The 18,183-nt window shown below is 37.5% G+C and overlaps 1 protein-coding gene across 1 annotated transcript; it reads right to left on the bottom strand.

Annotated features, from left to right (window-relative positions):
- Positions 1 to 14,822: 14,822 nt before the first annotated feature.
- On the bottom strand, positions 14,823 to 15,701 carry LOC139039970 (olfactory receptor-like protein DTMT). The gene has a single exon (XM_070482147.1). It carries the CDS (start codon positions 15,699 to 15,701, stop codon positions 14,823 to 14,825), a length of 879 nt encoding a protein of 292 aa, XP_070338248.1.
- Between the last annotated feature and the right edge of the window lie 2,482 nt (positions 15,702 to 18,183).

Here is an 18,183-nt window from a genome sequence, read left to right as displayed (position 1 = left end):
AAAAGTCTTCATAAAGTTTTTATAAGGATTAAGTGAAGTAATATTTGGAAAGTTCTTAAAACAGAGCCTGCTATATAGCTAACTGTTATTTTACTAATTCCTACTTTACTTCTGTAGTTGTTATACAACTTTCCAAAATCTTTTATCATATTCTGCTCATGGTAGCTGTTGTAACAGCATTTTCTGAATTGCATTTCCCTCCAGATGTTTTTTAGATTACACCATCCTATCTGCTGTGTTGTTACCTGCTCTGTGTTCAGACTATGCTCCAGTGTCCAGGACATGGGCTCCCCAGGCATGGATAAGATGAAATCCCATGATAAATATTTTCTTCCTAGTAAAGACATTTTGATGTTGGTGTCCATATCTTAATCCCTCACCACTTCCATCTTTTATATACTAGCTACCAATTTGGGTACCATGGTATAGAAGAGAGCTATGTAGAAAATGGTGCTTTAAGCTTAAAACATTGCAAATATTTGTTGTGGATAGTAACTATGACTTTTATTACTTTATCAAAAGAATCTGACACTCTACTCCTCCAAGATAAAGACCTTTTAATGGCGAGAAAGACTAAATTTAATTGTCTCGACAAATTTCAGACTCGGTTAAATCCCTTCTCATTTAAAGACATTTTTTTAAAAGGAATGATTTTTGAGATGTATTTTCAGACTAAGAGAAAGTGAGCAACACCTTAAATACTTGGAAGAAAAAATAATACTTGAAAGAAATTTCAGAAAAGGAACAAAAATTTTTTTAGAAATTATTTTTTTTCTATGTTTAGGACATTGTAAATAAGAGAGAGTATAAAACGAAAACAAATTCAGAATGAAAAATAAATTAAAACATAAATAACAGAAATGAATAACGATGAGAAAAATATTTTAATTGGCATTTAAGGCAGAATTGCCATTTCTGGATATAAATTTGTAATGTGCAGGACACGCTTCAGAAGTCCTTCCAGAAGAAAGATTAAAAGGACAGAATTTGGAGAGTGACATCAGCAAGATGGTGGAATAAGAATTTTCTACCATAAACTCCTCTCCAGAACATTGATTTTGATAACCACTTATGGATGAGAGGTCTTTTTTGGGAGATTGGGAGTCGAGCAGAGAGAGTACAGCACACTTGGAGCAAAAAATCGGAGAATAGATGCACTGAAGAGGGTAAGAAGAACAGTGTCACTTTACCTGTGCCATCTCTCCCCTAAGGTGGCATGACTCAGTGCCAAGAGAGAGGGGACACACCCTCAGCCTATGATTTCTCCCATAGGGGAAAGTGAGACTGTAGTAAGTGAGCACCTTCCCCAACTGTGTAGGATGCTGCCAAAGAGGGTCACCTCTCTCTTGCCCCACCCAGAATACTGAGGTGATTGGCATGGCTAAGGTGTTGAGAGAGGCTTGGAGCACAGGAACCAGGGCTCAGAAAGATCAAAGGATCGCTAATGTTACTAACCACTTTGTGGACTCCATTCGGAAGCCTGCCTATGAGAGGCTTAGGATGTCTCACCTGTGGAGCCCCCAACTGATCCAGGGGCATCCCCAAAGGTCTGTGCCTCACCTACTTGCTGGGAGCCGTGGCTACATCATTTGATCAGCTGTTTGACAGGGTCCAGCTGATTAACGCCTAGGGGTGCAGGGTCGCCCCCTGGTGAAGAATAACTGGCCGGCCCCTCACATAGTTCTGAAACCTGTGCTGCTTCTAATTGCCCTTCATTCCTTTTCCTTTCTTTACCTCCAGTTTTCACTCCTTTGGGTGGCTGCTTGGGAGGCACTACCTCCCGGGAAAATTAGATATAGTAAGAGAAGGTGACCACGGGCAGGTAACTTTCAAGATATTTTTCAGTTAATTAACGGAGGAGCACACAGTCCCATTTGAGACAAGCAGAAAGGAATCCTGTCCAGATAAGATGTCGAATTAGGCTTATGGCCTCCATCTGGCTAATGTTTCCTTCTCCCTCCAGTTCTCTGTCTAAATATATATATGCATCGTCCTTCTAAGTTTGCTGGTTAATTGGATGATCAAGAAGTATCTATATATTATTCTTGACCTTCTGCTTTCTGTTAAAATGTTATAGAGGTTTTCTCCTAAAAGCAATAAATAATAAACAATTAATGAGTAGAAGGGTCGAGGGGTGCAGGGATGCCCCTCGGTGAAGAATGGCCGGCCAACACTCCTGATATTTTCTGAATTATATGCATGCTTTCTAGCAAGGTTATGTCTATACTTATTTCTGTTTTTTATTCTTGAAGATACATAGTTTAGCTTAGCTTTTCAGCCCTTTACTTTACTAACAAAACCATACTTTCTCCGGCAGTGTGTTTAAGGGACTGTTAACTCCACAATCTAAAAGACAAAGGAATGCTTTCACCCCCTAAAGGGCGCTAAAATGTAAAGATGTTTAACTGCCCGCTGAGAATGCAGATAGCCCTGGGGATAAGATACCCTGGAGTCGCCTTTTGTTCCCATTAAACATCTACACTAATGGCGTAAATGATTGAGGGAGGCAGGGATGGCTCCCCCAGGATGTAAACAGCTGTCCTGTCTGGAGGCCTGGACCTTCTCTCTTTGATTTAACTTTACCATGAATTACAACAGGTGTCTAGGTACCTATCTCTTTTAGCTTAGAGACAACAAACACTAGTTAGTTGCGGAGAAGACGATCATTAACCTTATGCTATATAGAATGGAATGCTAATAAATATTCTTGTGCTCGTTTTTTTACTTCCTTATCTCTCTGAGAATATTTGTAGAACCATTTCTGTACTAATCCTGAAAAATATATAAATGACACTTGTGCACAAAGTCGGACTTGCTAACACCAACCCAAGTCTCACGTCCTCTTTATTTTCCCCTCATTGCGCCGACGCCGTCCATCCCTCAGGAACCTGGACTCAGCCGGGGCGGGACCCCGGCACCTACTCCCTCATGGGCAACTCCCTGCATACAACCCTATGAATGGTGAGTGTAAGCCTTTATAGATGGCTTGCGAGCATGTGCAGAAAGCCGGTTGGTCTCTGCAGGATTGAGAGAAAGGACAGATTTCAGGGCACCTAGGGAAAACAAAGGAGAGACTCTCAGCACCTGGCCTGGCTTTGCAGGATATGGAGAAAGCATACAATCTTAAGAATTTGTTCCCACAAAGGAACAAGAGGTGTGGAGTGGACACATCCATAGTAAAGTTCTGAGAGAACATCAGATTTGCTAGTGGATTGAATAGTGAAGATATTTTCCTCTCAAAGCCACTCAGTGAGGTCTGGAAGAAGTGACTACTTCGTTAAATGTGAAGATAGCAGTTTAAGAACACAAAAAATAAAGAAAGCATGTCATCAACAAAACACAATAATTTTCTAGTAACTGACCTCAGAGAAATGGAGATCTATGAATTTCCACATGAAGAATTTAAAATAATTGTTTTAAGAAACTCAGGAAGCTACAAGAGAACACAGATAGAAAACAACAAAATCAGGAAGACAATACATGAGCAAACAAGAAGTTGAACAAAGAAATGAAAATTATGAAGAAAAACCAAACAGAAATTCTGGAGCTGAAGAATACAAAGAATGAAATGAAAGATTTGCTAGACTTGCCATATAATAAACGCTATAGGGAGTTCTTCAAGTTGAAATAAAATGACACTAATTAGTAACAGGAAAATATATGAAAGTATAAAACTCACTGGTAAAGGTAAGTATATAAGAAATTCAGAGTACTCTAATACTGTAATGGTGCTGTGTAAATAATTTTAATTTTAGTATAAAGTTTAAATGATAAAAGTATTAACAATAACTATAGCTACAAAAATTTGCAAATGGATACACAGCACAAAAAGTTGTAAATTGTGACATCAAAAACATAAAATATTGGGTAGGGGAAAATTGTAGGCTTTTGGAATGCAATCAAACAAGCTGTTAGCTTAAAACAGATTGTTATGACTGTAAGATGCTTTATTTAAGACTCATGGTAACCATAGAGCAAAACATAAAACACAAAAGATAAAGAGAAAGGAATGAAAGCATAGCACTGCAATAAAATCAAATCACAAGACAGTAAGAAAGGAAGAAAGGAACAAAGGAACTACAAAACAGCCAGAAAACAATTAACAAAATGACAATAGTCAGCTCTTACCTATAAATAGTTACTCTAAATCTAAATGGATTAAATTATCTTATCAAAAGACATAGAGTACATGAATGGATAAAGAAAACCCCAACAAAACAAAGACCCAACTATATGCTGCCTACAAGAGAATCACTTCAGCTGTAAGGACATATGTAGACTGAAAGTGAAAGGAAGGAAAAAGATATTTCATTCAAATGGAATCTAAAAGAACAAGGGTAGCTATAATTATATCAGACAAAACGGATTTTAAGTAAAAAATGATAACAAAAGACAAAGGAAGGTCACTACATAGTGATAAAGGGGTCTATTCATCAAGAAGATATAACACTCGTTAGTATATATGCATCCAACATTGAAGCACCTAAATATATCAAATAAATAGTAACAGATCTGATAAGAGAAACAGACAGCAATTACAACCATAGGAGAAAACTTCAATATCTCAGTGTCTACAATGAACAGATCATGCAGACAGGAAATCAATAAAGACACATTGCACTTGAACTAATTCTTGACCAAATGGACCTAACATACATATACAGAACATTCTACCCAACAGCAGCAGAATACACATTCTTCTCAAGTGCACCTAGAACATTCTTCAGGAAAGAATATATGTTAGGTCACAATACAAATTTTAACAAAGTTAAGATAATTGAAATAATATCAAGTATCTTTTCTGACCACATGATACAAAAATAGAAATCGTTAACAGGAGGAAAGCTGAAAAACTTACAGCTATGAAGAAATTAAACAACACACTTCTGAACAACCAGTGGGTCAAAGATTAAATCAAAAGAGAAATAAAATATATCTTGAACCAACAAAAATGTTTACACACATGCCAAAACTTATTGTTGATCTATGTAAGTTTTAGGATTCTTTATTCTGTTTCTGTGAAAAATGTCGCTGGAGATTTGATAGGGATTACATTGAATCTGTAGATTGCTTTAGGTAGTATGAACATTTTAATAATTTTTATTCCTCCAATCCATGAGCATGTAATAACTTTCCATTACTTTATGTCTTTTTAAATTCCTTTCAGCAATGTCTTATAGTTTCAGTATATAAGTCTTTCACCTCCTTGGTTAAACTTATTGCTGGATATTTTATTCTCTTTGTTGCAGTTGTAAATGGGATTGTATTTTTGACTTTTTTTCTGCTAGCTCATTATTAGTGTATTGAAATACAACTGATTTTGGTAGGTTGATTTTGTACCCTGCAACTGTGCTGTAGTTGTTGATGATTTCCAATAGTTTTCTGATGGATTCTTTAGGGTTTTCTATAAACAGAATCATGTCATCTGCAAACAGCGAAAGTTTTACTTCTTCCTTTCCAGTTTGGACTCCCTTTATTTGTTTTTGCTAATTTCTTTGGCTAAAACCTCTGGTACTATTTTGAAAAGGAGTGGTGAGAGGGGGCACTCTTGTCTTGTTCTTTTTCTCAGATGGATGGCTTTCAGTTTTCACTGTTGAGTCTGATGTTGTCTATGGGTTTGTCATAACTGGCCTTTATTATGTTGAAGTACTTTCCTTCTATACTAATTTTATTGAGAGTTTTTATCATAAATGGATGTTGCACCTTGTCAAATATCTTCTCTGTATCTATTGAGATAATCATGTGATTTTTATTCTTCCTTTTATTAATGTGGTGTATCACGTTGATAGATTTGAGACCCCTGCTCAGGTCCCCCACTCCTCCAGGGAAGGCTGCATACCTTAGGATTGCTCCTGGCCAGCTGTGAAGCACCTTGGCTTTCAAAGATGGCTTTTCTTTTTCTCTCCAGAAAGGAATTTTGGCCTCTTACACCTCAGGCATGACTGCCCCTTTTCACATGGGTTCTTTTTATCCAGTTTTCAGTCCTGTCTAAGAGGTAATTATTCCAAGAGTAGTTGTACATTTGGTGTGTCCATGGGAGGAGGTGAGTTCAGAGTTCACCTACACCACCGTCTTCACCTCTCTCTCTTAATGGTATCTTTTGATGACAAAATTTTAAAAGTAGATCTTTTAATCAATCATTCTCTTTATAACTAGTGTTTTAAATTACTTTTAAGTGAAATGTTTCCTTTCTCCAAGGGTTTAATATCTTTTTTATTTTCCAGCAAATTTTATGTTCTATTTTATTCTATTTAAAATCTTTCACATTTAGATGTACAATGTGCCTGGAAATAGTTTTTGTATTTGGTATGAAGAAGGCATATCCTAAATGTGTGGAAAGTAAGCATCACATTTCTAAACAACCCATGTATCAAATAGGAAATCCCAAGGATAATTAGAAACTATTTTAAATTAAAATGAAAAGACAGTGTATCAAAATTAGTAAGATGCAGCTAAAGCAGTGTTGAAAGTAAACTTTATAGCATTATATGTTTATATTACAAAAGAACTAAGGTCTAAAATCAGTAAGCTTCCAACTTAAGTACATAGGAAAAGAAGAGCAAATTAAAGCAAGAGAAAGACAGGAAATTACAAAATGAGAAAAAAATAATGAAATTGAAAATAGACAAATGAATAATAAAAATAATTGAAATTAAAACTTGGCTGTTTGAAAAATAAAATAAACTTTTAGTCAGAATGAGCAAGAGAAGGAAAAAAGAAAAAACACAAAATATAAATATCACTGCAGACCCCTACAGACATTAAAAGAATAATAATGGAATATTATCAACAATTCTTTGTTCATAATTGCTAAACTTAGATGAAATTGACACATTTGTTGAAAGACACAACTTCCAAAGCTCACTTACAAAGAATAGATGACCTGACTAGTTATTTTCATGAAGATATTGTATTTGTAGGTAAAATCTTTCTGACAAAGAAAACCTCAGGACAAGATGGCTTTGATGGTTAATTATATGAACCACTTTAGGGAGAAATAACATTAATTCTATGCAAACTCTTGCAGCATAAAGAACAGGAAGAAATACTTCCTAAAAAATACAAACAAATTAAATCTAACAATACAGTATATGAAAAAGATAATATATCACTATCAAGTGGAGTTTATTATGGAAATGAGAAGCTGTTTCAATATTCAAAAACCAATATATTTAAATGATCATGTCAAGAGCTAAAGGGAAAAACATACAATAAAAAAAGAAAAACATGGTGTGAGACTTCAAAGAAACCATTTGATTAAAGCTATATTACAGAATGTCAGCAACATGGTGGAGCGAGCTGCTCCCTTTATCTCTCCCTCTTTGAATTACAACCGAATGGACATTCATTGACCAGTAGAAGAAACCCACACAAAACAAAAGGATGCCTGAGAGATTGATGCAGCTATACATCTGAAGGTGGGTTCACTGGCCCTCCAGGAAGTTGTGGAGATAGGTGATCACTCCCTGCCCTTCCCTGGCAGCCCTGTGCACACACAGAAATACTTTCCAGCCTGGTGTGAGCAGCCACAGTACCACTGTGCCCCAAAAGTGGGTATACACCCCAGGGTGACTGTAAGAAGAGGTAGTTGCAGCCCTTAGACTGCTCATGATAGCTTTTCTGGTGGTGGAAGAGCCCACTGTGCCACTGTGGCCCCAAGAAGTAGCCCTGGTTCGGTACCCATGAGGAAGCCCAACCCACCAAGCACAGGGGCTGGCAAGATTGCAAGAAGAAGTGGCAGGAGATCAATGCACTGGGGTGATTGTATTCCTGGTCTACATGAATGCTCATAGTACTGCTACACCTCAAAAGTGGGAAGGCACCCTGGGGTGACTATAGGAAGAGGGGGCAGCAATCCTTATTCCACTTGTGATCACCTTCCTGGCAATAGGGGAGCCTCCCATACTGCTGCAGTCCCAAGGAGGGTCTCAGGCTTGGTACCCAGGAGGAAGCCCCACCCACCAAGTATAGTGGCTGGTGCAACTTCAGGAAGAGGTGGTGACAGATCTTTACACCAGGACAAGTGCATTTCTGGTCTGTGCAAGCACCCATAGAACTGCTGTTCCCGAAAGTGGGAATGTGCCTTGGGGGGAGCAAAGGAAGATGTGATAGCAGCATTTGACAGCTTGTGGTCACTTTTTCAGTGGTGGGAGAGCATACTATGCTGCTGCAGCCCCAAGGAGTGGCCCACCCTTGGACCCTGTGTGGAAGCCTTGCCCATTAAGCACAGTCTACACATGCACCCAAATGCTCTCCAGGCCAGTGGAAATGCCCATAGTACCCCCACAACTTCCAGAAGAGGGGGTGGGGTCAGAAATTCAGCTCCTTTGGGGGCTGACCCAGTGGCATAGCAGTTAATTTTCCACACTACACTTTTGTGACCCAGGGTTCGCTGGTTTGGAACCCAGGCATGGACCTGTACTCCACTTATCAAGCCATGCATGTCAGACGTCCCACAGATAAAGTAGAGGAAGATGGGCACAGATGTTAGCTCAGCGCCAATCTTCCTCAGCAAAAAGAGGAGGACTGGTGGTGAATGTTACCGCAAGGCTAATCTTCTATGAAAATAAAGAAACTCAGTTCCTGCTTCCCCCTAGTGGTAGTAAGTAGAATCAGCGACCTAATACTACCACAAATGCGATGACAAAAGATTAGTTCATCAAACAACATGAGAAACTAGAGGAACAATTCACACCAGAAGGAAAATGACAAGTCTCCAGAAACCAATCCTGAAGTCAAAGAAGATTACAATCTAAATGACAGAGAATTCAAAATAGCTGTCATAAAGAAACTCAACAAATTACAAGGAAAATCAGAAACACAGTCCATTGAGCTCAGGAATAAAATTAATGAGAAGAATACATCACCAAAGAGATTGAAACTATTTTTTAGGAAAGCAGAAATTCTGGATAAGAACGCAAATAATGAAATTAAAAAATAATCTAGAATCCTTAAAAAATAGAGCTTATGTTATGGAGGAAAGAATTAGTGAGTTAGAGGATAGAGAGATAGAAATGCTACAGGTAGGGGAGGAAAGAGAAGATTTTTAAAAAGGAACAAATTCTTCAAGAAATATCCAACTCAATTAGGAAGAGCAACAAAGGATTATAGATAGTCCAGAAGTGAGAGAGAAAGGAGCAGAGAGCTTGTTCAAAGAAATAATAGCTGAGAACTTCTCAAACCTGAGGAAGGAACTAGATTTAAAAATACATTAAACTAATAGGCACCAAATTACATTAATGCTAAAAGATCTTTTCCAGGGCATATAATAGTAAAACTGGCAAAAGCCAATGACAAAGAAAAATTATTAAGATCAGCAAGGCAGAAGAAATTAACCTACAAAGGAACCCCTATCATGCTTTCAGTTGATTTCTTGGCAGAAATCTTAAAGGTTAGGAGAGAATTGAATGATATATTCAAAATACTGAAAGACAAAAAATTTCAGCCATGAATACTCTATCCAGCAAAACTTTCCTTCAGAAACAATGGAGAAAAAAAAGCTTTCCAAGATAAGACAAAAGCTGAGGGAGTTCATTGCCACTAGACCTCCTCTACAACAAATGATTAAAGATGCCCTCATACTGGAAACAAAAAGGCAAAGATCTACAAAGCTTTGAGCAAGGAGATAAGTTGGCAGACAAAATCAGAAAACTACAGCTCTCTATCAGTTCAGGGAAGCAACTACTCAATTATAATTTAAAAGATAAAGGGAAGGAAATCAACAAAAGTAACTATAAACACTTCAACTTAGTCAAAAACTCACAACACAAAAATAATAATTTGTGACACAATAACTCATAAGGGGAAAAGGAAAGGAATGTTTAGGCTAATGGAGAGAAGAGGCTATGAGAAAATAGACTATTTCATCTATAAGATCATTCATACAAACCTCATGGTAACCACTACACAAAAAATCAGAGCAGAGCCACAATTCATAAAAAAAGAAAACCTCTACAGAAAACCACCAAAATGAAATGGCAGTCGGAAATACAAAGGAAGAGAAACAATGGAAACATAGAACAACCAGAAAACAAGAGATTAAATAGTGGCATTAAGCCCTCATATATCAATAATCACTCTAAATGTAAATGGAATGAATTCTCAAATCAAAAGACAGAGTAACTGGATGGATTCAAAGCAAGACCCAACAATATGCTGCCTCCAAGAAACACATCTCAGCTCAAAAGACAAACATAGGCTCAGAAAGAAGGGATGGAAGACAATACTCCAAGATAATGGCAAACAAAAGAAAGCATATGCTGCCATACTTATATCGGACAAGGCAGACTTCAAGTTAAAAAAAGACAATGAGAGACAAAGAGGGGCAGTACCTGATGATAAAAGGGACGTTCTACCAAGAGGACATAACACATTAATATATATGCAACTAACACAGGGGCACCAAAGTATATAAAGCAACTATTAACAGACCGAAAAGGAGAAATTAACAGCAACACAATAATAGTAGGGGGTCTTAGCACCCCACTTACATCAATGTACAGATCATCCAGACAGAAAGTCAACAGGAAAATAGTTTTAAATGAAACACTTGATCAGATGGACTTAATAGATATATAGAGAGCATTCCATCCCAAAACAGCAGAATACACATTCTTCTCAAATAAATAGGGATCATTCTCAAAGAGAGACCATAAGTTGGGAAACAAGGCAAGCTTCAATAAGTTTAGGAATATTAATATCTCAAGTATCATTTCTGAACACAATGCTGTGAAACTAGAAATCAACTACAAGAAGAAAGCTGGAAAAGTCAGAAATATGTGGAGACTAAACAACATGCTACTGAACAACCAATCATTGGATCAATGAATAAATCAAAGAAGAAATAAAAAAAAATCTGGAGACAAATGAAAATGAAAATACAACATACCAACTCTTATTGGGTGCAGCAAAAGTTGTTATAAGAGGGAAATTTGTAGCAATACAGGCCCACCTCAACAAACAAGAAAAACCTCAAATAACTAATTTTAAATTGCACCTAACAGAACTAGAAAAAGAACAAACAACCTCAAACTCAGCAGAAGGAGGGAAATAATAAAAATTAGAGCAGAAATAAATGAAATAGAGACTAAAAAATACTAGAAAGGATTAACGAAACTAAGAGCTGGTTTTGAGAAGACAAAATTGACAAACCCTCAGCCAGACTCATCAACAAAAAAGAGAAAAGGTTCAAATAAATAAAATTAGACATGAAATAGGAGAAATTATAATAGATACTGCAGAAATACGAAGGATTATAAGACAATACTATGAAAAACAACATGCCAACAAATTGGGTAACCTGGAAGAAATGGATAAATTCTTAGACCTATGCAACCTGCCAAACTGAATAAGAAGAAATAGAAAGTCTGGACAGACCAATCTCAAGTAAGGAGATTGAAAAGGCAATCAAAAATTGTCCCAAAAACAAAAGTCCAGGACCAGATGGCTTCTCTGGAGAATTCCACCAAACAATTAAAGAAGATTCAATGCCTACCCTTCTCAAACTATTCCAAAAAACTGAGGAAGACAGGACCCTTCCTAATTCATTCAAGGCCAACATTACCCTGATACCAAAATCAGACAAGGACACACAAGGAAGGAAAATTACAGGCCAATATCACTGATGAACATAGATGCAAAAATCCTCAACAAAATATTAGCAAATCAAATACAGCAATATGCTAATAGGATCATACAACATGATCAAGTGGGATTTATTCCAGGGATGCAGAGATGGTTCAACATCCTCAAATCAATCAACGTAACACACCACATTAACAAAATGAAGAATAAAAATCACATGATCATCTCAATAGATGCAGAGTAAGCATTTGACAAGATACAGGATACATTTATGATAAAAACTCTAAATAAAATGGGTATAGAAAGAAAATACCTCAATATAATAAAGTCCATATATGACAAACCCACAGCAAATACCATTCTCAATGGAGAAAAATTGAAAGCTATCCCTCTAAGAACAGGCAACTGACAAGGATGCCCACTTTCACCATTCTTATTTAACTTACTATTGGAAGTCTTAGCTGGAGCAATCAAGCAAGAAAAAGAAATAAAGGAGATCCAAATTTGAAAGGAAGAAGTGAAACTATCACAGATGACATTATTTTATATATATAAAACCCTAAAGAATCCACTAAGAATCTTCTAGAAATAATAAAGGAATATGGTCAATTGGCAGGATACAAAATCAACATACAAAAATCATGTGCATTTCTATACACTAACAAGGAAGTGGCAGAAAGAGAAATTAAGAATACAATCCTATTTACAATTGCAAGAAAAAGAATAAAATATCTAGGAATAAATTTAACCAAAGACATGAAAGATCTGTACACTGAAAACTATAAAACATTGCTGAAAGAAATTGAAGAAGGCACAAAGAAATGGAAAGATATTCCATGCTCTTCCATGGGAAGAATTAACATTAAAATGTCCATACTCCCTATGGCAATCTGCAGATTCAATGTAATCCTTATCAAAGTCCCAACATTTTTCACAGAAATAGAACAAAGAATCCTAAAACTTATATGGAACAACGAAAGACCGTAAATAGCCAAAGGATTCCTGAGAAAACAGAACAAGCAAGAAGTACCACACTCCTGGATTTCAAAATATACTACAAAGATATAGTAACCAAAACAGCATGGTACTGGCACAAAAACAGACACACAGATCAGTGGAACAGAATCGAGAACCCAGAAATAAACCCACACGTACAGGGAGAGCTAATTTTCGACAAGGGAGCCAAGAATATACCATGGAGAAAGAAAAGTCTTTTCAATAAATGGTGTTGAGAGAACTGGACAGCCACATGCAAAAGAATGACAGTAGACCACTATCTCACAGCATGCACAAAAATTAACTCAGTGGATTAAAGAATTAAATGTAAGACCTGGAACCATGAAACTTCTAGAAGAAAACGTAGGCAGTGCACTCTTTGACATTGGGCTTAGCAGCTTATTTTCAAGTACCATGTCTGACTGGGCAAGGTAAACCATAGAAAAAATAAACAAATGGGACTACATCGAACTAAAAATCTTCTGCACAGCAAAGGAAACCATCAACAAGATGAAAAGACAACCTAACAATTGGGAGAAGATATTTGCAAACCGTATATATGATATGTGGTTAATATCCAAAATATATAAAGAACTCATACATCTCAAACAAAATAACTAACAATCCAATTAAAAATGGGCAAAAGATATGAATAGCCATTTCTCTAATGAAGATATACAGATAGACAACAGGCATATGAAAAGATGTTCAGCATCATTAACTATGAGGGAAGTGCAGATCAAAACTACAATGAGATATCACCTCACTCCCATCAAAATGGCTACAATTAACAAGACAGCAAATAACAAGTGTTGGAGAGGATATGGAGAAAAGGGAACTCTCATACACTGCTGGTGCTAGTGCAAACCAGTGCAGCCACTGTGGAAAACAGTCTGGAGATTCCACAAAAATTTAAGGCTAGATCTACCATATGATCCAGCTATTCCACTGCCAGGTATTTATCCAAAGAACATGAAAACATGAATGTGTAAAAATACATGCACCCCTATGTTCATTGCAGCATTATTCACAATAGCCAAGACGTGGAAGCAACCTAATTGCCCAGGAAGGGACCAAAGGATAAAGAAGATCTGATGTATATATACACAATGGAATACTACTCAGCCATAAGAAATGATGAAATAGAGCCCTTTGTAACAACTTGGATGGACTTTGAGGTTATTATGCTAAGTGAAATAAGTCATAGGGAGAAAGTCAAATACCATATTATCTCACTCATCATTAGAAGCTAAAAATAATGAGAAACAAACACATAGAAACACATTGGATTGGTGGTTACCAGAGGGTAATGGGGAGGGAGGAGCATGAAAGGAGTGATTATGCACACGTGTATGGTGATGGATTGTAATTAGTATTTGGGTTGTGAACATGATGTAATCCACACAGGAACTGAAATATAATGATGTACACCTGAAATTCATATAATGCTATAAACCAATGTTACCACAATAAAAAACAAATAAATCAGTTAAAAAAAAAACAACAATAAAACAGATACCATTAATAGTGAAAAGGCAAGTCACAAATTGTAAGAAGATATTTGTGGAGTGACTTCATCAAGATGATAACATAGATCATTCCTTCCCCATACCTGAAGGAGTAACTTTTAGGGTCCCATGTATGAGTCAGCTCCCAGGTAAAGACAAACTAAATATTGTAGTCAAGGAGAAACAAAGTTCACTTGAGGTCCAGGTCAAGTCAAAAAGATGATATAGACATGAAAATAAATCAGAGGAGAAAAGGCTAAGAGACAGTGCTGTGACACCTTGCTCAAGAAGAGGTAAGCAAAGTTCCACATTTAACAGTGAAAAGTCCAGTTTAGCAGAGGTAACCAGGGGAGTGAGATGTTTGAGTTTTAGTCAGTATTGACCAGGAAGGATAGAGTATTATTTAAAGTAAAGTGGAGTTAAAACAAAGAACACATGATAAATTGGTTTTTACGTAACTGGAGACAAAGATCAGTTAAAAGTTTTTAAATGATGCTTCCTTGGGGTTACCTAGGACTAACAAAGAGGAAGAACTTACTAGGAGATCACTGAGATCTCCTCTTTCCGAATTCAAAAACTTGCCTTCACATAATCTCTTTTACTCATTGGACAATTATTTAGTATGCAATTTTAACAGAAAGTTGCATGATAAAAAAAAAGAAGTCTGGGTCAATATCCTAATATTAATGTCAATATATCTACTGGATGATATTATGTAAAAGTTCCACTTTACCATCATAGACAGAAGAGAATTTTCTTTCTGCAAAATACTCTTCTCAGTGCTCTCTTCATTTCTCTGTTTCTCAGGCTGTAGATGAAGGGGTTCAACATGGGGGTTACCACAGTGTACATCATAGCCATGGCAATCTCCTTAACAGTAGAATTGCTAATTGATGGGCATAAATAGAGACCAATAACTGTCCCATAGCACGGTGACACCACAGAGAGATGGGAGCCACAGGTAGAGAAAGCCTTGTGGATACTCCTAGCAGAAGGGACCTTAAAAATGGAGGAGACAATTTGTGCATATGACAGGATGATGAGTAGGAACGGGAGGACAAGAATGAGCCCTCCCATAATAAATATCACTAACTCATTAGCTCGAGTATCAGAGCAAGACAGCTTCAGCAGAGCAGACGTATCACAGAAAAAGTGGGGGATCATGTTGTCCCCACAAAAACACAATTTGGCCATGAGCTTGGAGCTCATGATGGTGCTGTAGCGCAGGGGGAAGCAGATGGCCACATAGCGGTCATAGGCCATGGCCACAAGGAGGAAAATCTCCATGTCTCCAAAAAACAGGAAGAAGTACATTTGGGTCAGGCAGCCAGCATAGGGGATAGATGGGACTTGACTCTGCATGTTCTGCAGCAACTTGGGCATTGTGACAGAGGAAAAACAGAGGTCAGAGAAAGACAGGCTGCTGAGAAATAAATACATGGGTGTGTGGAGGTGGGAGTCCAGGCGAATGAGGACGATGATGAGGAGATTTCCCAGGACGGTGGTAAGATACATGGCCAGGAACAAGGCATAGAACAGGTTTTGCTGCTCTGACTCGATGGGTAGTCCCAGCAGGAGAAACTCTGAGATGACAGTTTGATTCCTTCCTGTCATGCTCTGTCTCCAGTATCTTTAGGAAGAAATAATAGTGTCCATTAAAGCATGAATTTACAAATGAACATATTTCTATGAGACATAGTCTGTTAGATGTCCTGCAAAAATACTTTGGATCACCCTCATCACAATAATTACGATCTCTATACTCCAAATCTCTACAATCGGAATTTCTATGATTGGAAATGACTTATTTTCTTCACTTTTCTTCAACAGGAAACAATATTCCATCCTTTCTAAGACACTCATCCATTAGCTTCTGAGACAAAAAATGGATCAGTTTTCCTCATACTTGCCTGGTCAGACATCCTCAGTAACTGTGATTGACTCTTGCTTTGTCAATATCTTACATGTTGATGCTCCTCAGGGTTTTTTACTAAACACTGTTCTCTCATAGTTCTACGTATACCACAAGAAAAACCCATCTATTTAAATGGCTTTGATTACCTTTTAAACTTTAGATGCAAATGACTCTTTAACCTGTAAAACTCTATACCCAGTTGCTCATTATTATCTTCCCTTGGATGTATCACACGCATTTTCAGCTCAACAGATCCCAAAAGAAATTCATGATCTCCCCCTGCCCCTGTCTCATTCACACCTCCTATAGTTTCCCATATCTAAGTAAAGGGGATCCAGGTGCTACAATAAAAACCTGAATGTTTTCTCCATCCTTTCTCTCATCATCAACAACCAATCTGTCAACAAGTCCTGCGAATTCTGTCACTTCATTCTCTTTCTCATTCCTCCATTCTTTATCTCCACTGTCACTACCCTAGATTAGGCTGATATTATATATTGTCTATACTATTGGAACAATCTCATAATTCATCTCCCTGTTAATGTCCATGCAAGTCACCCGGAAGTTCCGGTAAAACACTGATTCTGATTCAGTAGTCCAGCTTCTACATTTTATTCAGCATTCAGGTAATGGCCATGCTGTGGTCCATAGATGACACAGTGACTAGCAAGGACAAATGATGCTTTTAAAAATAAAGATTATTGGGCCCCCTCAGATAAACATAATCACAGTCTCCGAGAGGAGGCCTGTGCAAAACTTTTGAAAATTCTCGGGTGATTCTGAAATAAAGCAAGACTCAGAACTATTGCATTAATGCTTACCTCAAGAGCTGTCATGTTGAAGTTACGTAATCTTGAGGGCATACATTACACAGTAAGTAATGTTTATGAATACTATCAGTAATAAAAGGATAGTAACTGGTGAACAGTAATCAAAATATTTATAGAATGTGGGGAAGCCTTGGCAGGCTGAGAGGTGGAGAAGAGGGTTATCATACCTGAAAAACTATCCTATAGAACATCATACAACCTGGGAAAACAAGACCCTCAGGTTAGAAGGACCCTAAGGAACCAACTCATTCACCCTCTGCCCAACTTACACAGTGTATCTGACTCCAAGATCCTGGCCTGAGATTCTGCTCTCCTTTATTCACTAAGTCATGTGAAATAACAGCCTCTGTAGTTTTCACCTGTGTCTGCAACATCCCTTCTCAAAATCCCATTCTACACATCCCTGGGCCTAAGGGACCCTGAATCCCAGATGAGTCTAGATCCTAGAGGAACTCATTAAAGACAAAGTAATTACCCAGGAACTCTCTAGAGAAAATGCTCTCTGAGTTCTGGAGCAGTGACTGATTGCAATCACTGATAACACCTGACTATATTTTGGGCAAAGATGGGGATGGAGAGAAGCTCATGTATGGATGTCTGTTTAGGGAATGGAGAGTAGTCCTGTGGGGTTGGATCCTACATTTTGCAAGGTGAAGGAAGATGGTTGGAGAATCCATAAAGAGGGACCAGACTGTGAATATCTTAAAATATCTTAAGAGTGTAGAAAGCTTTATCCTGTGGGCAATAAGATTCCATTAGCGGTCCTTGACAGAGTGTTATGAAAGACATATATTTTGGAAAGATTCTGAGGGTGGTAGAATCCATTATGAAAATCCAATTCCCTATAAACCTACCCCAGAGGAGAGAGAAACCTGCAGCTGACAAGGATTAAATCTCTATGACCCAACCATATGCAGATATATGGAAAAGACAAGAGTAAGAGAAAATGTAAACACTCTCAGATCATGTTCAATTATTCCTCAAGCCAAGATAGAAAAGAAATGCAGTTTGAGTCCCATCGAGGTACTTCTAGCTCCTTACCTCTGTAGCTCCCTCACATCACCACCATCACCATCTTGACTACTCTGCAAATGTGTCAGATTAACTCCTAATCTCCACCTCTTCCTTGTGCTGCAATTGGTCACAAGGCCATAGCTAACATTTATAATTCCTACTTTCATTACACATTCCATGTTGTCCTTGGCCATCATCTCACCTGGATCAAGGTTTTTATACAGTGGTAATGCAAGCCTTCATTCCTAGAAATATGAATCCTCCTTGGTGTTGCCTTTATTGGGTTGTTATAGTTTTCACTAACATTTATTATCGGACATGAAAATACTAAGTGGCA

This window comes from Equus asinus, chromosome 13, assembly GCF_041296235.1.
Source record: "Equus asinus isolate D_3611 breed Donkey chromosome 13, EquAss-T2T_v2, whole genome shotgun sequence".
Classification (NCBI taxonomy): Eukaryota; Metazoa; Chordata; class Mammalia; order Perissodactyla; family Equidae; genus Equus; species Equus asinus.
This window is presented reverse-complemented; position numbering and strand designations above follow the sequence as displayed.